Source organism: Panthera leo, chromosome A1, assembly GCF_018350215.1.
Source record: "Panthera leo isolate Ple1 chromosome A1, P.leo_Ple1_pat1.1, whole genome shotgun sequence".
Taxonomy (NCBI): Eukaryota; Metazoa; Chordata; class Mammalia; order Carnivora; family Felidae; genus Panthera; species Panthera leo.
Window position 1 is genome coordinate 172,779,966 of NC_056679.1, and position 22,354 is coordinate 172,802,319.

The 22,354-nt window shown below is 54.0% G+C and overlaps 1 protein-coding gene and 1 long non-coding RNA gene across 2 annotated transcripts; both read right to left on the reverse strand.

Annotated features, from left to right (window-relative positions):
* Positions 1 to 4,106: 4,106 nt before the first annotated feature.
* On the reverse strand, positions 4,107 to 17,763 carry RGS14 (regulator of G protein signaling 14). Its single transcript, XM_042945606.1, has 15 exons — positions 17,571 to 17,763; positions 10,639 to 10,660; positions 10,292 to 10,470; positions 9,846 to 9,938; positions 9,617 to 9,760; positions 9,050 to 9,193; positions 8,822 to 8,933; positions 8,408 to 8,520; positions 7,728 to 7,931; positions 5,938 to 6,014; positions 5,588 to 5,714; positions 5,424 to 5,505; positions 5,276 to 5,322; positions 5,091 to 5,196; positions 4,107 to 4,831 (listed from the first exon to the last, which is right to left on the reverse strand). Exons 1-15 carry the CDS (start codon positions 17,613 to 17,615, stop codon positions 4,629 to 4,631), a joined length of 1,698 nt encoding a protein of 565 aa, XP_042801540.1. The 5' UTR covers positions 17,616 to 17,763; the 3' UTR covers positions 4,107 to 4,628.
* A 3,931-nt stretch (positions 17,764 to 21,694) lies between these two features.
* LOC122224167 lies at positions 21,695 to 22,345 on the reverse strand. Its single transcript, XR_006204671.1, has 2 exons — positions 22,262 to 22,345; positions 21,695 to 22,155 (listed from the first exon to the last, which is right to left on the reverse strand). It is a non-coding gene; the product is annotated as an uncharacterized LOC122224167 (long non-coding RNA).
* Between the last annotated feature and the right edge of the window lie 9 nt (positions 22,346 to 22,354).

Consider the following 22,354-nt stretch of genomic DNA (forward strand, 5'->3'; position numbering starts at 1 on the left):
TGCTCTCGCTCTTGGAGGTAGGAATGGCTGCCCCTGGAAGAATCCGCCCACAGCTGCATCAGCACTTACAGCCGGGCTCCAGGTGAGAACTGGTGCCTCTACCTGCCCCCACCCCGGCCCAGAACCCAGGTCACCGTGTGGTCTGTGCTCGCTCTGTGCCCATCCCATACTGCTTTACGTCTAAGACTGTCAACAGTGTAAGGGACCAGAGATAAGTTTCTCTCTTAGAGGCTTGGGTCCCCCAGGTGTCCTCCAGGCAGTCATATCTCTCTCTGCCTGTGTCCTCTGTAAACTGGGGGTGCTGGAGCTGCACAGCAGTCAACAGATGTGTGTTTTCTCCCCTCCTTAATGCTGGGTGCTGGGTGGATAGGCTAACTCCCTTCCAGTCTTCCCGTCTGGTGGGGGAGGAGAAGCAACTCCACTACTTTTCCCAACCACCAAGGAATCCAGCTCCATGCAGTGGCTTTGAAAGGGCCTGTGGGTTGACCAGGTGGTGACTTTTGCCCCTGGGCCTGGACCCCCATCTTTGCAGTGAGGGCCCAGGACCTTGAGGGATTCTGAGAGCACAAGAACTGGAAGGAGGGAACTGGGTCTCCTTCAGCCCAGGACAGCTTCAGGGGACATGTTGGGGGATTGTGGCAGAGGGACACAGCAGCCAGCCAAAGTGGGCCAAGGTGGCAGGTGGGCTGAAGCCCCCAGGGAAGAGTTGGTTCTCCTTCTGGAGAAAGGGATGGTGGCCCAGTGTGACAAATAAGTGGCCCTGGGAAATTCTTTGTGTTTTTAGAATTATTAGTTTTTAAAAGTGTTTTATTTATTTTTGAGGGAGCATGAGCAGGGGAGGGGCAGAGAGAGAGAGAGGGACAGAGGATCCGAAGTGGGCTCTGCACTGACAGCAGCAAGCCCAAAGCAGGGCTCGAACTCATGAACCATGAAATCATGACCTGAGCCAAAGTCAGACACTCAACCGACTGGGCCACACAGGTACCCCTATTATAACTATCTTTAGGGATGCCTGGCTGGCTCAGTGGATAAAGCATACAACTCATGATCTCAGGGTTATGAGTTCAAGTCCCACATTGAGAATAGAGCTTGCTTAAACAATAAATAAATATTATAATTATTTTTAATTGCATCTTTTAAAAAACATTAAAGCTAAAATGAAAGTGTCCTTTGACTACTCCTCCCAATCCTAGTCCCCTCCCCATTTTTATCTGCTTGGCATGTGTCTTTCTAGAGCATTCTCTATTCTTTCTATATACTTACACATGTGTCTGTATGTTTGTGGTCATGTCATGTGCATTGCTCTACTTTCTTTTACCAAACAATAACACATCTTGGAGAACTTTCCACATAAGGACATGCTGTACCCAATTCTTTACCTGCTGTGTGGTATTGCAGAACACAGACACGCTACCACCTTTTGTGTTACCCCACACATTTGGCTGTTTGCCAGTTTTGAGGTCATAGACACCCCTGCAGGGAGGGCGACCCTGTACATGGGAGTGAGTAATTCTCTGGTGGTAATGCTGGGGTCAGATGCTGCATTTTTAATTTTTATGCTCTTCTCCCCCAGAGCAGCCACATCAATGTATCCTTCCCCACCCCACCCCCAGAGGGTGCTGGCTTCCCAGAAGGGGTTCCTACAGCATCAGGGTCCTCCCTGGTGTATGTCCCTGAGTCAGACAGCCTGTGTGCTGGTCAAGCTCCAGCAACAAATTCTTTGCAGGATTCTGGACTAGTCACTTCCTCTCCTGTAGCCTTGGTTTCATCCCCACCAGGCTATTTTGTCATGAAGACAAAAATGAGATAAAGGATGGAGCATGCCTAACTTGGGGGCCTGAGTTGATATGCATGTTCCTTCCCCTGCAGGGGCTAATGTCTATCGAGGCTCTTCCACCTGACCCATGACCCCCTCTATCATGGGGCAATCACATGTGTTGGTCCATAAGAGTAATAGGCATCCCTGCTGGGGCTTCAGAAGGGCAGGGGTGGGTGAAGGGGGGGCTTGCCTGAAGGATCTGCCAGTTTTAGGAAAATACCCTTCTCTTACCTGGTGTCCCTTCCTCTCTATCCTGGCACATGGAAGGGTGTCTCTGCCCACAGAGAGAAGCCCCAGGTCCTAGGAAGTGTAAGGGAGGTTCCACAGCCGATTGGGGAAGGGACATGGGTTTGTCTCCCTACCCCCATCTGGCCAAAGACTGTGTGCTTGCTATGCAGTCCCCTGCCCAGGACCCCCACTGCCCTGCTGTCCCTGCTTCCTTCACTTGGTCTATCTGAGGCTGCAGAATCATTTGTCAGCCCAGTAGGCCAAGGGGAAACAACAGTGACTAAGATGGACAAGGTCACTGCCATCAGGGCATGTTTATCATATTGTCAGCAAACAAGTGTGAATAAGTAAATAAGGTCATTACAGAGTGGGATTAGCACTGTGAAGGAAGAAAACTGGACAGCATGGTAGAGAAAAAAGTTGGGGAGCACTTCATATCTGGTGTCAGTCCATTTGGACTGCTATAACAAAAATACCAGAGACTGCGTGGCTTATCCAAAAATTTATTTCTCACAGTTCTAGAGGCTGGAAGTCCAAGATCAGGGGGTCAGCATATTCGGTGTCTGTGAGAGCCCTCTTGCAGGTTGTAGACAGCCAACTTCTTGCTGTGTCCTCACAGGGTGGAAGGGGTGGGGGAGCTCTCTGGGGTCTCTTTTATAAGCACACTAAACCCACTTACGAGGGCTCCACCTTCATGACCAAGCACATCCCAAATGCTCCACCTCCTAATACCATCACCTTGGGGCTGGGATTTCAACATATGAACTTGGGGGGAGGGGAACACAAACATTTAGACCACAGCTTCAAGTGACCAGGGAAGACTCCGCTGAGGTGTTCAAGCTGAGATCTTCAATGAAGCAAGACTTTTGTGGTTGCAGGTCTCAGAAAACCCACTCAGAGTCACAAGCACATACACATGGAAAGAATGTGTTGGCTTGCCTAAATGAGAATGTCTAGGGGTGGTTGACTTTAGATGTTCAGGGAAATTTTGGAATCTCCCTCTATCTCTCAGTCCTGCTCTCCTGCATTGGTTTGATTCACATGCAGGTTCTCTCCCTGTGTATCCTCTGTTCAAATCCCTAGGAAAGGGTAAAGGACAAGGACTGTCATTTTCACTGGGGTCAGAAGATCATCCCTGCACCAAACTCTGATTGACCAGGCCTGGGTCATGAGCCCACCCCAGCAGCTAGAGGGTCTGGCCAGCCCAGACAAAGAAAATGGGCAGTGGGGGTAGAGGGCTGAAGTCCCCCAAGAAAGGCTTGGGTTAGACTTCTGAAGAAAGGCACATTGGGTCAGCAAACCCCACTGATTTCTCTCAGGAATTTCAAGGATGAGGTGCCATGTTAGGGGGTGTGGGGGTGGGGGGTAGTTCCTGACAAACGGGACAGCAAGCACAAAGAACTGGAGTGGGGAAGAGAGTTTTACCTGTCTGAGGTGGTCAGGAGGTGTCCCCTCAAGGTTCCCACGTCCCCTTGTTTGTCTCAGCAGCACTGGGATTGAGTCTGGCTTCTCTGCCCACAAGCTGGGCCCTCCTTCTGGGAGGTCCTCCCCACTCTCTCTCCCTATGTGGGCTACCTAGGGACAGGGATGGGCACCCAGCCAAAGCAGACAAGGGACAGAACCTGCTCCCACCACAGCACCCAGTATCCTCTACAAGGCTCTAACGCATCCAAAGAAGCCCACAGCCATGTCTGCAGAGACACATTCAGTCCCAGTAGAAGCAGAGGACAATAGCCAGATGCTGTACTCTATTCAGATCCAGAGACTGAGGAACAGTGCGATGACAGGTGGCAGAGGCATGGCTCCCCAGAAGTGCCTTCCCCTCCCTCCCTTTGCCGCCCCCCCCCCGCCCTTCCTCCTTTCCTCCCTGTCCCTGTCTCTCATATTCACACCCCAATACTCTGTGCAGTCAGGAAGAGACAGTCTGACAACAGGAAGTCAGGGGGCACATCTTGAGGTCCCCAAGGGCTTCCTGGCACTGACCCTGGTGACAGAGGCAGTATGGCTTGGGGGGGTGGGGCACACAGGGTAGACTGGTATCCAAGGAACACACCTCATGGGAGAATAATAATTACTATTATAATAACAATATCATACATCCAGGACAAACCCAGCTGCCCCAAGCCAACTGCAAAATCCATATGTCCAGCAGAGCCTATGTGAGTAGTGGGAGGGGCTTCCCGCCTGCACCCCCAGGCCTTACTCATACCAGCTCCCTGAGGAGGGGCCAGCCCCTCCTCCTGCTCCTTGCTGAGGCTTAGCACAGGGTGAGGAGGCTGGCACTGCCAATGCCATCCTTCTGTGCTGGACATGCCTGCGCCAGAGAGGTTAGGCCCACCTCCCCTCAGTGGCCTGGCAGCAAGGGATGGATGAGTGAACCTATAAGGGACCAAGTGGTGGCAGCTGTGGGGTGCGGCTCCTCTGAGCCCACTCTCCGCCCTCTTCTGGCTCTTCCTGCGGGCCTGCCCGTGACAGGAAGTGGCCAGGAACACTCATGGCACAGACAGGGCATGCAGAGCGGGCCCATGGCATGCTTGGCCCGCCAGGTGCCATGCAGCCGGCCTGGACTGTTGGGCAGCTGTCAGAGGGCTGAGTGGGCAGTGGAGTCCAAGGGGTCCCCCTTGGGTTGGACCTCTGATTCAGTCTGTGGTGGGGCCTCCTGGGAGTTGGGCCCTTGGACAGGCAGCTGCAGAAATTCTGGAAGCACCAGGTCCTCTTTGCGCAGAAGGCCCCTCTGGTCATGGGCCCCGCTGCTCTGCACCCGATTCAGCAGCTCCACTAGGCCTAGGGGTGACCACAGAGTCAAGAAGCCCACCAGTGCAGACTTGCCTATGCTAGCCCACCACTGTTCTACTGCCCTTATTATGACCACAGCCTCCCCAAATGCCCCCCTTCCACCCTTTAGGCCCTCTGGTCCCCCAACCCCAATGGACATTGTTCCAGCCCCAATAACATTAAGCCTCAGATCAAGCCTCTCTGGTACCACCCACCCTCAATGGTCCCCAACCCTTTTGGTCTCTAGTTCCCACCATCCCCAAAGTACCTTCAATGTCACAGGTCTGCCGCTTCCCAGTGGTTGCCTGGGCCATCGAGTTGAGGGACAGTGAAGAGGGATGGGTGGCCTTGTTCTGAGTTCTAGGCTGGCCGCCCTGCGAGAATGTGGAGTCAGAGCCACAACTGGGAGGGGAGGTGCAGTAGGCAGAAGAGGGAGCCCTTACTCTCACTCACCTGGCTGCGGCACGGGGCTGTGTCTCCAGCTTCGGGAGTCTTCACCCCTATGGCAGAGAGGGCCACCCTTACTGTTTGCCTCCCACCTGGACCCCTTCTGGGCCAGGGTCATCTCCGGGGACCAAGCCCCAGGGCCTTGGTTCTCTACCTGGGAGTGTGTCCAAAACCAGTCTCTGGGCCGCCACCGAGCTCACTAGCTTCCCCAGATCCAGCGGCTGCTTCTCGCCTGGCTGTGGGAACAGGTCAGCAGCCTGCAGGACAGGCAGCCCGTTCCCCGCTGTCCCTCCTCTGCCCTGCTGTCCCCCAGCTCACCAGGCACAGTGCCACCTGCTGCGGGCTCAGGCCGTGCTTCGTCAGAATGGGCTGCAGCGCCTCCTGCAGTCGCTTGGTGGGCTTGGCGGAGATTCGCACCACGCGATCCAGCGCCGCCAACTCGAGCCTGCACGGGACCCTAGCGCTGCGGAACCGCGGAGAGCCGACCCCGCCTCTCCCCCAACCCATCCCGGACAAGGCCCAGGAGGGGGCGGAGCCTAAACTAGGGAGGTGGGACAACTTGGGGGTGGGACCTCAGTCCCCGGGACGCGGTTAGCACCAGGGGCAGGACCTGAGAGGGAGTACAGCAGCCAGAACTGGGACCCAAGCCTGGGAAGAGGGGCACTCACTCGAAGGTGATCCTGTTCTCCAGCCGCACTTCCTGGTCCGCCAACACGGTGCAGTCCTGATCCAGGACCAGAGCCTTCTGCGGATGCCAGTCAGGGTCTCAGAGTCCCTCCCTCCCCACCCCTAAAGATCCCCAGGATCCGAAGGAACCACCTCACTTCCACCCAGGCCCCCACTGGGGATCCCTACGGGTCAGAGGGAAAGGCGATGGGCAGGTGAGCGATAGATATGTGGATGGAATAAGACACCTGGCTGAGTCGGAGCCTAGCCAGGGAGAAGGGTGGCAAGAAGGTTGGACAGCCTTGGAAAAGAAACGGAGTTATGGGAAACATGGGGGTGGGATGAGCACGAAATGGTAATGAGGCTGCTTGGATACGGAGCAGGCTTAGGTCCTGGATTATGGAGCTGCCTCTTCTTGGGCCAGGCCAGTCCAGGACCCACTTCCTGGATGGCTGCCCACTTTTGTCTCAGGCATGTGAAATCCATGGATGCATTTCCTCCCTCACCACCCACCTTTGATCAGCCACCCAGACCTTGTCCCTTTTTTGACACTTGTCCACTTCTCTGCATCCCCACCTACTAAGGACACTTCTTGTCTCCTCACTACAACAAGAGCTCTTCTCCCAGACCATTGTGAGGCCAGAAGGATATAAAGTATCTAGCACAGTGCCTGGCACACAGTAGGTACATAAACAGTAGGTAGTGACTACTGCCCATGTAGGTCCCACTGCCTGCACCAGCCCAGGGCAGGGAGGCAGCCTCTTCCAGGGAAGGCCTGTGCTCTGCTGCAGGGACAGGTGGAGTGTGGGTGGGGAGTTATATTCGGCAGATGAGAAGGCCCGTCTGGGTTTCAGAGTTTTCCCCGGGGTGGCCTGAGTGGGCAGAGATCCTCCCACTACTGCCCTCACAGTCCCACTCTCAAGGCCCCTGAACTTGCCCTGCACTTCTTATTCACATCCAGACTTCACTTAAGTTGTTCCTTCGGCTGAGAATGTCTTTTCCTGACAGTTCTGCCAGGCAAACTCCTCCCCATCCTTATCCTCCCCTCATCAACAGCTGCCTCTGTCATGAAGTCTTCCCGGAGCCAGCCAGAAAAGCTTACTTTTCCCTAGAAACTCTCTGAAGCTTCGGCTCCTCTTCCCTGATCACATCCTGCCTGGCTTACCGCCAGCCTGTGGACCTGGAGGACAGAGCTCAGGTCTGGGTCCCTCTGCTCACCTACCTGGCAGGGCCTTAGGCCTTGTCTGGGAGAATGAAGTCCTATAGGGTCTCCCTGGAATGCAGCATTCTTTCTTCGAACGCTTCTTACTGGATGATTTGTTTTAAAGTACATTTCCCCCCACATTCCTCTGTAAAGCTTAATTCTAGTTTGCACCTCAAGAAAACTTTTTTTGTGGGCTAGGTGCATTTGAGTGCCCTTGATGGCCTTTCAAAGATGGTCAGTAGGGACTCTGGGGGTCATGGGGGAAACCCAGCTCTGGCAGTGGTTCTCCCCTACTCTCCCTCCCCAGAGCATCACAGTGAAGATAATGGTAAAGCTGGAAACCAGGAGGGGAATGGGGTGGGGAAAGAATTTTCATGGGATGAGAGTGGAAGTCTGAGTTTGAGGAGTTGGTGCTGGGTTGATTTGGAGCTGAGCATGGGGGACGGGGCACGGTTGTGTTGAGGATTGGAATTAGGAAGGGGGTGAGGATGGGAATGGAACTGGGGTGGAGGTCATAGCTGAGCACAGATAGGAATGGGGTTGGGATCAGGAAGATAGTTAGAGTTGGGGACCAGGCCAAGTCCACACCTGCTCATTGCCCACCAGGTAGACTTTGATGTCAGGTAGAGAGAGACCTCGTTTCTCACAGATGCCTGCCAGCATGTCACGGATGGTGAGGCCAGGTCGGGCCAGGGCCAAGGAGGCTGTGCCATCGGGCAGGTACACGCAGCAGTACTTCCCTGGCCTGCTTTCGCTCTCACCTTCTGTGCTCCCAAGGCTTTTCCTGTGGCTCTGATTCAGGACAGGGGTGGAAGGAAGGTCATGTGTACATATTCAGGGACATGCAGAGAGTTACACAGGCAGGTAAGCCCACCGGGGCGCACACATGCACACACATGCCTAAGGGCACACTTTTAGGCAGGCAAAGATACTCCTCCTACAGGAACATATGTATGCTCACATGTATGTAACATATGCTCATATGTATGCCAGGTGTAAGGACACCCAGAGACAGATCATCCCACTGACCCCCCCACACCTGTTATGTACACCTGGGCGCCCCCCCCCCCCCACACACACAAAGGGAATGTACACCCATGCCATGCATGGGGCCCATTGTGGTGAGGACAGGAAGAAAGTGAGGAGGCTAAGGGGTTGGTAGCAGGAAGATGTAAGTAGGAACCATGACTAGGAATGATGGTGGCCACACAAAGGGGCATGAATAGTGGCCCTAGCCTGCACGTTGTCCCCCCCAGCAGGCCGCTCACCTCAGATTTGCTGCTTACAAAGGCAAGGAAGCCGAGGTCCAGACTGGCAGACGAGTTGAGGGAGCCCTGGGACTCTCTGCGCAAGGCTGAGTTTGGGGCCCCGCCTGCCAGTTCTAGGGGAGACATAGCAGTGAGCAGAACAGCCCCTCCTCCCTACACCCCCTTCTCCACCGCCAGGTGGACCCCGCTGGAGCCCTCCCGCAGGGGTCTAACGCGGCTTGGGGCCACGGAAGCGTTGCTACTGAGGGGGCTTCCCAAACTTCCGGGCTCTAGTCTGGAAACCGAACCACCGAGGGAACGTGGTGGTCACAGGGTATTTCGGTTTTCACAGATTTACAAATAGGAGGAAGGGGGCATTCTCAAAGCTTGCCCAAACTCCCACCCTGACTCTTGTCTGTGGCCTCCGACCCTCACCCTTGCGGAAAGACTTGCGGAGCGGGCGGCCGCCAGAGCCCTCAGCAGAAGGCTGGTGCCCCAACTCCTCCACGCCCAGCGGCAGCGACTTCCCGGACTTCAGCTTCGGTTTCTGCGGGTGAAGGAAAGGCGCTGGCTCGGGGCCGGACCCAGCCTACGTACAGACCGTGGACACAACCCTACAGATCTGCGCCCGGCCCACTGCCTCCCATTGCCCCTCGTCCGCACCTTCCTGGTGGAGTCGGGGCTGCCGGGGCTGGAGGAGCCAGGTTCCCGCAGGGGTCGTCCCTCGGCCTCCGCCAGGAGACATTCTCGGTACAGCGGGGACTTGACGAAGCGCGCATAGCTGTCGAACTTCATCAAGTTGAAGATCTGCGGGACCCGCGCCGGGGCAGTGAGCCGAAGGGGGCGCTCGACTTGCCCCCAGTTTACCTGGCCCTGTCCTCAGGATTAGCTGGGTCCCCAACCTAGCAGCTGAGACCTTAGCCCCTCCCACGCAACTCCTTGATCTAGCCCAGTGCCTACTCTTGGTCCCGCCTCGACCTCTGCTAGGCTCCACCGTCCCTAGACCCTGATCCACCGTAGCCTCTGGTACCGCCCTCTGACCCGCGCCCTGCCCCTGCATTTTACTTTGGTGCGGGCATCCAAATCCAAATTTGCTCCTCTCCGTAGGCCATTCCAACCCCATCCCACCCCTGACAATCGGGCTTCGCCCCTGGATCTGGTCCCACCTCTTGTCCTTTCTTCCAAGGCCACTCCCCCTAATCCCAAACCGAGGCCCCTGGGAACACTCACCTGGAGCTGCTGTTCCCGGAACATGTCCGGTCGAGGCTCTGCCAGCACCTCCTCGCCTAGCCAAGCCTGCCGGTCTATGTTCACTGGGCTCAGTGCCTGGCTGGACAGGAACTCCCGGTAGATGTGGCGGGCCTCCTGAGCAAGCTGTTGCAGGAGGGACAGGTGAAGTTCAGGGGCATGACCCAGGCTCTGGTCCCACCACTCTGCCCCAGCTCGTCTTTTCCCCCACCTGCTGGGTGTCGCTGGCAGGGATCTGCTGGAAGCGCTCACAGGCCTTCCAGAAAGTTACATTCTCAGCACTGAACTCCTTCTTCAGGAACTCCTGGTGCACAGAAGGAAGAGGCAGGCAGAGACACAGAGACCCAGTCAGGGGATGCGGTCAAAGAGATTGGGATAGAGATAGGGCCAAAAGGCCAAATCAGACAGATAGGGCCAGACAGACAGATGGGGCCAGATCAGAAGGCACAGAGAGGAAATGGGAGGCAGAGGCAAGTTCCCTGCTGAGAGAAAAGGAAGAAGATGCCAAAGAAAGGCTGGATGAGGCAGCTGACACAGGAATTCCACTCTGGCCAGCTTGAAGCTCCATCCATATCCTCTCCATGCCGGCCACCCTACCCCCGCCCCCCACCTGGTGGCCACTGCCATCTGCCCTCCCTATCCCATCCCAGGGCTTACAGTGAAATATGCCAGCCCCAGCGGGTCCTGCAGCAGCCGCTCAAAGGATAGGCCCCAGCTGGCCACAGGCTGCTCCTCAGTGGAGAAGGGGCTGCTGGGGCCACTGGGGAGGCTGTGGATACTGAGAGAGCTTCCTCGGCCGTCACCCTGGCCCTGGGGCCCTGCTGTGCTGCTCAGCTCTGTAGGTGGATAGACAAATGGTGGTGAGCTTTGTGGCCTTCCCCAGCTCTTGGCCCAACCCCATCAGTAGGTATTTTCCCTGGAAAGATAGCAAGAGGTGTCCCCACCCTTTTCCACATACCCTCCCCCACCCCAGTCAGGCCTCCTCTGTACCCTCTGTCACTTACCTCCATCTGAGACAGCCAGAACCTATAAGAGACCCAAGGTAGACAGTCAGAGCAGAGCCTGGGGTAGATTCTCAAGGGACAGCTCTGGGCTCAGGCCCCAGGACTGGAGCTTGTTTTCCTCTCCCTGGAGGGCCATGCTGGGCATTCCCAGTGAGGTCACTGCTTGCTCAGCATTTTGCTCAGGCTACTCCCGGCTCCCCTTCCATCATGTGCCAACCACTGTGTGCTGGAATTTATGCCAGTTACTTTCCATTTGCCCCTGGTTCCCTCCTCCCTCAGCACTTGCTGGGTAAGCCCAGATGTACAGCATGGTGAGGATCAGCACAGACTTTGAATCTTGTCTCTGCCATTTACTAGCTGAGTAACTTGTTACTTGTTTGTTTGCATCTGTAATAGGGGCTGGTGATAATAATAGTAACTTACCTTCTGGGACTATTGTGAGGATCAAATCAGTTTAATACATTTCCAGCACTGAGAACAGTGGCCAGCATGTGGTAAGTGCTGTATCAATGTTTGCTGGTGTCTTTGAGGAAGGAAAGGTGTCTCTGTAGCCAGTGATCTCTTTGTTGCAACTGTTTCCTCTTGGAGAGGAAGACCCTGAGAGACCATGGGCCCCACCCCATCTTGGGCTGGGATCAGGATGCAATTTTAGAATGTAAAGCAGTCATTCTCAAACTCTAGTGTGTATTAAAATGACCAGTAGGAAACCACCTCCAGAGATTCTGGCTCAGTAGGTCCAGGATGGGGTCTGAGGCTCTCCATTTCTAACAAGTTCTCAGGCAATGCTGATGCACTGGTCCATGGACCACATTTTGAGCAGCACTGCTGCAGAGACCAACTTCATCCTCCCCCCCCCCCACCCCCCACGTACAACTCCGACTTCTCTGGGAATCCAACCATTAGTGAAATAGAAAAAACTCTCCTTTCAAAATGACTCTTGCAGTGGTTTCCCTTGGTCTTCCTACCTTCCTAGCAGCTCCTCCAGTTTCCTCCTCATCTCCTACCCACACAAGATGGCCTCCACCCCTCCCTGACTCTGCCTTTCCCTCTCCCACATCTCCCCAGATCCAAACCCACGTAGCCAACTTCCTGCTAACATCTCTGCCCAAATGTCCCACAAGCCCTTTGAACTCAGCCAGTCCCAAGGAGAAGCCACCTCTGCCACTACCAGAGCAAGGCACCAAACCAGTTTCCCTACATCCTGTCTTTCTTCCCACTACCTGGGCTCCTAGCACCAGGGCCCGATCATCCCCCCTTCCCTTTCTCTCTCTCACATCCTCTTCCCACTAGTCCTGTCACAGGGACCACCTGTCCCTTTGTTACATCCCCACTGGAAACAGGTCTACAAACATCTCTCCCAGGAAGCCTCTCCCTGCCCTCCTATCTGGGATCTCCCTCTATGCTCCCCACTCTCACCTGGGAACACTCAGGTTCCATATCTGTGAGCCAGAGCTGGCCCGCAAATATGTTAGTACATAATTAATATCTTGGCTCTCAGACTTTTTTTCTTTTTAAGTTTGAAGGTGTTTCCCACATTTAAAAATCAGGAGTTTTACATAAACTCCTGTGATGCCTCAGCTACCCAGAGCTTCTCCCCAGCCTTCCCTACAAGGGGCTCATGCTCTGTTCAGAGGTCTCTGAGGCCAGTTTGCCACATTCATGTTACTTATGGAGGCAAGTGCTGCCCCAGACCGCCTGAGTTCAATTTGTGCTGTGTGACCTTGCACAAGGCACTTCACCTCTCTGTGCCTCAATTTCTTTCTCTGCAGAAATGGGGCAAATACTTCTCCTGATTTCAAAAGATTCCTGTGATTAAATAAGTTAAATATATAGATAAGGAACTCAGAACACTATCTGATATGTAGTAAACTTTCATGGAACATTACTGTTATTGCTGCTGTTACATTAGTCTTGACAATGCTCCACTTTGAGTTTGCTAGCCCTGCTATGGAGCACAGGTGTTGGGACCTGTCAGACTCAGAGTCAAATCCCAGCTCTGCCCTTTTTTACTCTTACGCCCTCGGGCTCCTCCCTAAGCCTCGTCTCCCACCTAGAATGTGGAGGTGAGACGTTACTGGAGAGGAAAGTTAGCACAGATCAGAGCGTGGCCGAGCACCGAGCCCATTGGCCAGCGTACCAAGCCCCTCCTGGGGGCTTGCCAGGAGAGGGGCGCCCTCTCCTGACCCGCCCCAGCCCTCGCCCTCCTGCCTCTGCACCCCCCATGTGATGGCTTCTTCCCTTCTTCTGGGTCAGCTCCAGGGGCTGCCAGAGAAAGTCCCAATTCCTGGGTTGCATGAAGAGGACGAGTTGAAACCCAGGGTAACCTCCAGCTTGCTCCTTCCTTTCCTGGCAGCCCTACTCATGCCACACGTACCAGCCTCAACTGCTCTGTGGCTTTGCCACCCTCAGGGCTGCTCTCACCACCCTTTGCATGGGTCTTTTGGAACCATCCTGCCTTCCCCTCCGGGGTGGCCGCATGGCCACCTCTTGCCCCCCTACCGTCCCCCACTCCTCGCCACTGGCCTCTCTCTGGCCTGCCCTCCATCCTGGGACTCAGATACGCGCACTAGCTCAGAGCCCCCACTGCTGCTGCGGCAGGCCTGGAGCCACAGACTGGGTAAAGGCGCCTGGGGCAGAAGCCAGCCCACACTCCTATTTGGTTTCATTCTTGACCTTGTGTGGAATTGCCTGTGTGTGTCTTTAGGTGGGACTGGCTCTCAGGTGATGGCCAAGCTCCCTGCCCTGGGAAGTGGAGCAGCTGCTGTGTTAACAGTCGAAGCGCAGCCCAGGGCCTGACTAATGAATCCCTTCAGCCTCCCCCATTTCCCTCCTTCTCACTGCACCCTACACTTTATCAAACTTTTCTAGGTTCCCCACACCCCTTCACACTCCTGCTTCCTGCTTCACTGCTTTCTCTTGCTGCGTGTCTGCTCCTGCTCCCCTCACTGAACTGACTGCTCTCCGATCTCTACTCACTGACATCAGTCACCTACAAACACCACCAGTTTCCCTGAATCCTCCTGCCTACCACACTGCTGTCCACCCATGGCTAGGCCTCTCTCCTTATCATTTGGTAGCTCCTAGAGGGCAGGTCTGGTTTACAGAGGGAGCCAACCTGAACTCCCTCCCATGAAGCACCCTCCTTGCTCTGGTGCTAGCAAGCAGCCATCAGGACCCTAGCAGTCCTCCTCTGCCATCCCATGAAGCCCCAGCACCTCCTTCGGCAAGGATCCTTTACTTCTGAATGCCCCATATCTGTGGCCGGCAAGTCATGCTTCTCGGCCCCTCTTGCCCCACTGGTTGTTGATATGTATAGTTGGGGCTGAGATGCGGTAGGGAGAGAGATCCAGAGGTGGGAGGGAGTTAGGATAGAGTCCAATTTCAGGTCAGCCACTCAAGGGCAAGCAACGTCTTCCTCTGGACCTCGGTTTCCCCCTGGGCAGAAGGGGGCTTGGCATTTCCAACTCCTTGGGGCTGCTAGGAAGGGTGAGCGAGTGTGTGAAAGTCGCTGGCATGGAGCCGTCAGGAGCTCTGCTGACCAGGGCTCCCACCTGCCCAGGCTGCCAGGCTTAGGGAAGTTGTGCTGAGCAGGGCCTGCCTTGCCTCACCCCGACTTGCCTGAGAAGTGGTGAGTGAATGGGAGAAAAGGGGAAGAAAGGATGAGGAAGGGTGTGGTGGAAGGTGAAACTCTGACCCATGGTCAGGCCTCAGTTTGCCATAATTTTTTTTCTTAAGCCTGGCAGAACCGCTAGTATCTAAGAATACTAAGGTGAGTGTGGGGAGCAACATTTCTGAGCTCCACTTGTGTGGCAGGCACTCTCGGACAATACACATCCATGTTCTCACTCACTCTATCCTCAAATCCTTATCCTGCGTGGCAGGTATTACTACCCCCATTTTACAGACGAGGAAACCTAGGCCCAAAGAACTCACACAGTGGGGAAGTGGCTGAGCTGAAGTTAAAATCCAGGTGTGCCTGACTCTGGAGCCTGAGTTATTTTCTCCACCAAGCTGCCTCCCTGGGTGGGCAGGAGATGTACCAGGGGAGCTGGCAGGCCCAGGGCCTTAGCCCTTTGGACACAGGTGGGCAAAGTCAATCAGGGGTAAAGAGCCCAGGGGGTCCTCTTGAACTCTGCCCTCTGTAGGGGTCAGACCTCAAAGGAAGGGGCGAATTATTTAGCATCTTCTGTGCTGGGCACTCTGTACCATCATCTCATTTCATCCTGGTTAGGGGAAACGGAGGCCCCAAGATCCTCTCTGGGTATGTGCACAGAGAACCCTGGGTGCCTGGCCCCTTCAGCCTGAGCCAATCCTGTGGAGCTGAACCCTAGCCCCGAGCTGGATGCCAAGAATACAGACAGAGCTACAGTAGGCTCTGCCTTGCAGGTCTCCCCAGATGGGATGACTACCTGGGCTCCCTGAGAGTGACAGGATATGATAACCCCTCCTCTCCAGGCTTTAGGCCCAGCTTCCCCTTAGGCCATGTCCCTGTACAAACACCCTGTGTTTCCCCACATCCAGACGCTTCCCCATGCCATCCCCTCCTCCAGATGGCATATCCTTTCAAGAGCTTCCTACTATGATGCACAAAATGAGACAAGAAGTCAGTTCTCCCTCCTCAGGTCCTCCTCAAGCTTTCTCTACCCTGGACCCATGGCTCTTACCCAAATCTGAATTCTCTTCTGGTATTTGTACCCACATCTTTTGTGCCTTGCCAGACTGGGAGCTGCATGAGGGCAGGGGCTAGGATGGTGGGTTTGGGTCTTCAGTGCCTAGGACAGGGCCAGCATAGAGCAGACCTATGGAGGGGTTGCTGAATGAATGACTGCATGAACAAATGAAGTGGCAATTGGGGTTGTGTAACGATGTCTCTGGGAGGGGGCTGGGAGCCATCTTTAAGTGACAGGTTTCATTGCAACTGCCTGACAAGCTGAGTGGCAGAAAGCCGAGGCTAACAAATGAAGCTGCCTCAGCAGGGAGTGATGGCAGCGGTGGGTGGGGGTGGTTGCAGGGGGAAGAGGGGGAGGACAGAGCCAGGCAGTTCTGGGAGGTGGGAGAGCAAAGGCATTGAGTCAGATAGTCTGGGTTCAGATGCAGGCCCCTCTACCTGCTGGCTGCCTTCAGCATGTCAGTTACTCCTCTGAACCTCCCTCGAGAGGTTACTCATGGAAGGAGCCTGACTCCTGGTCCATAAGTGCTGTGCCACAGATGCTGATGCCTGTCCACCCCTCCCCATGACAGTTGAGCATGGCCTTAGAAAGCTGACCAATGGCCAGCAAGAAGCCAATCTGTGACCCTCAGGATTCCAACAGGTGACAGGGAGAGTTCAGAACAGGCCCAGGAAGGGCAAAGATAAACCTGTGTGTGAAGGTTGCTGCAAGGAGCCAGGGCATCTACGAGCTTTCCAGGGTTGGGGGCAGTGGGTGCCCTCCCTGCTCTGAATGACTTTTGGGTAGAGAAGCCATGGGCTGATGTGGCAGGGACAGAGGCAGGGTCTGTCCCTGGGCATCCTCAGTTGCCCTGAAGTCCTGGACACTGCTCAAAAGCACCAACCCAGCACCAACCCACCCCATCTGGGGTGGTCGTGGGAGTGGCCCAGTGTCCTTGGCCTGCATACCCTAGTGCCATGTCTCTGGGTTGGAGTGAGAGGACCGTAGGTTCTTGAACTTTCAAAGTTAGGTTGATGGCAGAGACAGTGAGGTGGGGACTGAGTCAGCTTGGAGGGGTTTGCCTCTCTCCCACCAAGCTAGCCTGGGGCTGGGCAACAAGGAGACACTAGACAAAGGAGAGGTGGAGAAAAGCCTTAGGAATTAGTAGGGAATTAGGAGGGTAAAACCTCAGTTCCTGAGTGAGGCAGGGGATCCATGAAGAGGTACTGAGAATGAAGGGAGGCATGGGGCTGACATTTATGGAGCCCCCACAATGGGTCAAGGGCCTCATATTCATCATTCTACTTAGTCATCTCAACAAGATGACTTTAAGATCTGTTCCAATTTCCTCATTTTATAGGTGAAGATACTGAGAGTCAGAGAGGACCCTAGTATGGGTCAGAGAGGACCCCTAGTGAGGGACACAGAGCCAAGAGTGGAATCCAGGTCTCTCTAGGCCCATTGGCCTTGTCCCATAGTCCTAGGCTGGGGCTAGGTTGGAGGCTAGGACACCGTCTGGCCTTCCTGGAGATGGGGTTCTGCCAAGTGGGCTGGTATCCTAGGGAGGAAAGGCCTAGTACAGCCTGCCCCATTAGCTGAATGAATAAAGAAGCTGGACTGTCCAAGGGAAGCTCTGATTTGGAGGCCAAGCAGCCAGGGAGAGGCTTCAGGGGGTGGGGCAGCAGTAATAGCCAAGGCATCCTAGTGCCCAGCTACTCCCACCCTTCCCAGTAGCCCAGGAATAGAAAAGACAAGATGTACCAAGCTGGCCTGAGCCTACTGACCCATCCCAGGCTGCCCAAAGACTACTAGTTCTGGCATGAAGCCTCTGGAGCAGGTCTAGCTAAAGGGCAGTGACCCACTTGAAGGTTGCCCCTTACCTGACTTTGGGCATCAGGACATGGGATGAGTAGGGGAAGGCTGAGGCTAAGTGAGATGTGGAGGCCTGGGCCTCTGGGGGTGTGTGCAGGGGTCAAGGGCCATGCTAGATCTCCCAGCCTAGATGGTACCAAAGTGGCAGGAGAGGGAGCAGTGGGTACCAGAAGCCTGTGACCACTGTACTCTGCTGTCATGCCCAAGGTTGCCTTAGGTCCCCAGCAGGGCCATCTGGAAGGTCCTACAGGAAGGGCACCAGGTCCTACTACCTGCTCCTGTCTGTACCCAACTTCTCCCGCCCACTAGCAGCATGCAGGCTCTTCCCCAACCCTGCCGGGTGTGCCTCCTGGGCTCCACCCTGGGTGTGCCCACCCCCTCCCCCGGGCCTGGACTGGAGCCCACACTCACCATGCGCCCGTTGGGGACGCCCAGGTGCTTGGGCTTCCCCGGCATGCCGTTGCTGTTCACGAGTCCCTGCCGTGAGGAGTGCCCACCATGGGGACTGTGGGCAGCCCCGGCCAAAGCTTGCACGGTGGCAGGCAGGCAACAGAGAGAGCCCAGCTCCGCTCCTGTGGGCCTTCACATCCTGAAACACCAGCTCACTACCTCTTTTCTCTGCCACAGGAAGTGTCTCTATAGAAACCGAACCACAGAAAGAAGCAAGGTCTAAGTGAGCGCACGCCTCTTCCTACATGCACACACACACACACACACACGTTCACATGCGCACACACACATGCCACAATGTACCCTTAGCAGTGCCCCACACTGTCACCAACAAATCGCCAGAGGCCTGTATGTGCCCAGGAAGTGGCCCAGCCTGGTCTGGCCCAGCCAAGGGAGATCCAAGTTTATGTCTGGGCACACAGAAGTGTGTGCTCACACCCTTAGTCACCTTTTTGCACCCTGACAGGGGCTTCTGTGGACATGTGTACATGTGCACCAAGTATGCACACATATATTTTACTCAGGACACACTTATCTCACACCTGCTGTGTGCCAGGCATGTGCACACTCAATACCCCTCCCCCAGGCAGTTGTGTGCATGCAGAGGTACTATATTCCCAGATACTTCCCAGGCATGTGCCCACATGTACAGACAGATGGCCACTTTGCATGCATGGTCATATACACACAGGCCATCCAGGTGTGCATGTTATAAACATACACTCTCCCTTCATTAGAAACACTTGGGTGTATGTACAGTCCCTTGGACAGGGGCATGTGGCGGGCACAACTGCATATAGGTGTATAAGTAGTCAGCCACCCCAGTGATATGTGCAAGTAGGTATGCACATGCTTACCCACCCAGGCAGGGGAATGGATCAGTTGCATCTGTGTTTGACATGTGTGCATTCATGTCCACCCACATAAAAGTTCCACCTTGGTGTAGTACTGTCGACTGAAGAGTGACACCATGCCTTCCCAGCCCTGACCCAGTGCCAGCTGAACTCAGGCCCTTTAGCCAGAGTCCTCAGTTTGCCTCTTTCTTACACAGGCACATACCCACTACAGGACTTGTTTTACCCTAAGTACGGGCTTAGAGCCCTCATGTCCCCCACCACTCTGGTTTGGGCACCTCTACTGTTTTCTACCCTTTACGCTACTGCCCTCTTCTAGGGCCATGACCTGAACCCTTCAGTGACAGAAAGTAACTGACTCTTCACCACAAATTCATGTCCTCTTCCTCCTGGGCACACGGTTAAACTTTACATTCCCAGGCTCATTTGCAGTCAGGTGTGGCCATGTGACTAGTCCCACCAATTAAATGGGAGTGAGATGATGTGTGCCATTTCTGGGCCAAGACTTTTAAGTAGTATGTGCCCTCCACATTCTGTCTTTCCCCTTTAGCTTGGCTGGATGCAGAAGATGATGAGGCTTTAAGGGATTGCGGAGCCACAGAAGAAAGGAGACAGGGTCTTTGTATTAGGGCACAAAGGCAAGCCACCCATTAACCAGAAACACTAGCTTTGTGCTGTTATGAGAGTGAGGAATAAACTTTGAGCTGTTATACACATTAGAGTCTATTTTTGATAGCAGCTAGTGTTACCTTACTTAATATACCTCTTCACTCAGCCCTGACTCACCTCTTTCCAGACACCTTGCTCCAGGCCACCCAGATAGAGGGATTCAGTCAGACTTGGTGTGTATATTGGGGGTTGATTTGGAGCCTGGAGCATTGCAAGCAGTGGTCTTAATAAGGTGTCATTGACATGACAATGTCAATGTGCCTGTGAGGGTTTTATAGGTTGTATGATGTCAGTGGAGACTGCTTGTCTGTCTACTGGGCTATGGACCTGGGCCGAGGCTTCATAAAGGGTGTTACCACTTACAGGGGCTTCTCCCAACTTCATTTGTTCCTCACAACCTCTTTGTGAGTGGTGCTCATTTATTTACATTTTACAGATAAGGAAATTGAGACTTGGAGACAAATGAGTTCCCCAAGGTTACACATCAAGTCAGAGACTGTTGTGAATAAGTGTGCTTGGGTGCCAGGAGCTGCTCCTGGGCCATCACAAGCCCAGGTGCCAAGACCTCATCTTCCTCCCTGAAAGGCCCATTTACAGTCTCTGACCCCTGCTAAGGTCATCTTCTCCTCTGCCCACTTCTGAACTATGGATGCCAATTTTACCTTTGACCACATCTTTACCTCAGGGACCCCAGCCAACCCAGAACTTCCCATCTCTTAGTCCTTATCTAATTTTCTCCACTCCACAAGAGCAGTGGGGTACCTCCAGGCCACAGAACACTGTTCTCAGCTTATCTCTCCTTGGCTTCCCACAGCAGATCAATTTTTAATATCTGATCCCCCTTCCCTCTGGAGGCTTCCTGGGCTCAGGCCTTGTTGTCTCTCATTTGGCCATAATAACCTTCTATTCAGTCTCCCCACCTGCTATGCCCCTCCAATCTTTTCTCTTCACCATAGTCAGAGAAAACCATGTTGGCCCCTCCCATGCTTAAAACCATCCCAGTGCTTTCTGGAAAAAAGCCATGTTCCTTAGTTGGGAAATTGAAGGCCTTTCAAGTTCTGGCCTTAGCTATACCCTCCCCCACCTCTCCTCAGCCATTCTGAACTGCTTTCATCCCATATGCCCCTGGGGAATCCTTCAGGGCCTTTGCATCTCCTGTTCCCTCTGCTAAGAATGCCTTTCCTTTTGCTGGTAAACTTCTTCTCATTCTTCATGATCCAATTCCAGATTTTAGAACAAATATTCATATTTTTACTAATTATTAATCACCTCCTTTGTGCCAAGCACTGCTGTAGATGCTGGGGATGCAGCAGAAGTGGCCATAGCTGACAAAAATCCCACCCTTCCTAGAGGTCTAGTGGAACATACATATTCTTGTTTGTATAGATATAATTTCTGGAAGGGAATACCCCTAGGGAGGGGAGTGGCAGGGAACTTTTGTTGTATTTTATTTTTGTATTACGTATATGAGCGTATTACTTTAATAGTAAGCTTATTAAAAATATGTGATCCAGAAAAGATGTCTCAGCACTTAACCCTGATAAATTCATTCATCCCAAAGGGCAGCTTCTTTATTAACCAGGAGTCAGCTGCTTAACTGATTGAGCCACCCAGGTGCCGCAAGGGACAGCTTCTTTAAATAAAGGAGCAACCAACAAGGGATCCCCACCTCCCCTCTGATCTGTAACAGCGGTCATTAATTCATATGTCTAGAGGGCCAGAGGTACTATAAATTAGTGGCCAGTGGGGAGGCTAGCTCAGCACAGGAAAGCTTTTGTGGGGCCTCATGGGCCTAGTGTGGTTGGATCTTCAGATTTTCCTGAAAAACTAGAAATTTGGATTTCTAATATGAATTTAAGTCTCTCAGTTTAAAAATATTGAGGGGATTGGGGCGGCTGGGTGGCTCAGTCGGTTGAGCGTCCGACTTCGGCTCAGGTCATGATCTCACAGCTCCTGAGTTCGAGCCCCGCGAAGGGCTCTGTGCTGACAGCTCAAAGCCTGGAGCCTGCTTTGGATTCTGTGTCTCCCTCTCTGCCCCTAACCCACTCGCATTCTGTCTCTCTCAAAAATAAATAAACGTTAAAAAAAATATATTGGGCACCTGGGTGGCTCAACTGGTTAAGTGTCCGATTTCAGGTCAGGTCATGATCTCGTGGTTGGTGAGTTGGAGCCCCGCATCAGGTTCTGTGCTTACGGCTCAGAGCCTGGTGCCTGCTTCAGATTCTGTGTGTGTCTCTCTCTCTGCCCCTCCTCTGCTCACGCTCTGCCTCTCTCTGTCTCTCAAAAATAAATGTTAAAAAAATTTTTTTTAATAAAAAGTAGATAAAAATATTGAGGGGCGCCTGGGTGGCTCAGCTGGTTGGGTGTCGGTCGCTTGATTTTGGCTTAGGTCATGATCCCAGGGTCATAGAGCCCCCCCCCCCCCCCCCCCCCCCAGTAGGGCTCCACGCTGGGTGTGGAGGCTGCTTAAGATTCTCTCTTGCTCCCTGCCCCTCCCCCACTCAATTCTCTTCCTCTCCCCCCCCCCCCCAAACCCCCACAAAACCCAAACCAAACCAAAAATATCGATATTTGAATCATGTATTGAAATAGCATGAGCAGGTAAAACAGAGCCTTATCCGGCTGTAGGCCAGGAGTTTTTGACCTCTGGCCCACAGCCAGCTTTCCTCAACCTTTAAGGGCTGCTGCTTCCAGCTGCAGCAGATGGGCACTAACATGGTTTGGATCCAGATGGGTCCCAACTATCACTGGGGTCCCGGACAGGATTTCGGTCTGCTCCTACTGCGTAAACTCGATTGGGTATTAGGAGCTGGGACTGTGTACACCCTCTATTTTTCCAAAGGCGGGATGCTGGGGAGCGGTGGGGCCACAGACGGCTAAAGAAAACTATCTAGGGCCATCCAGTGAGTCCGAGGGAGCACAGGAGTTGGAGTTCAGGCTTCCGCCTTCAATTCTGAGAAACGTTAGTCCAGACTCGATTACCGGCAGGTTGACAGGATCGTTTTAGTCTTCGTCTCTCCAGCCTGCGCGAAAGACCCAAAAAACTACAAGTCCCAGCACGCCTCGCTTCGCAGAGGACCCTCGCTCTTCCCCTGACTCAAACCATCCCTCTGTTCCTCGTTGGCTCACAAGCTTAACGTGCTGTTCAATGATTGGTTGCAGCTCTTGTCGCTCATAAGAACCCATTGCCGAAGCTGGCCGACAGGTTCCTCGCAGCCGCTA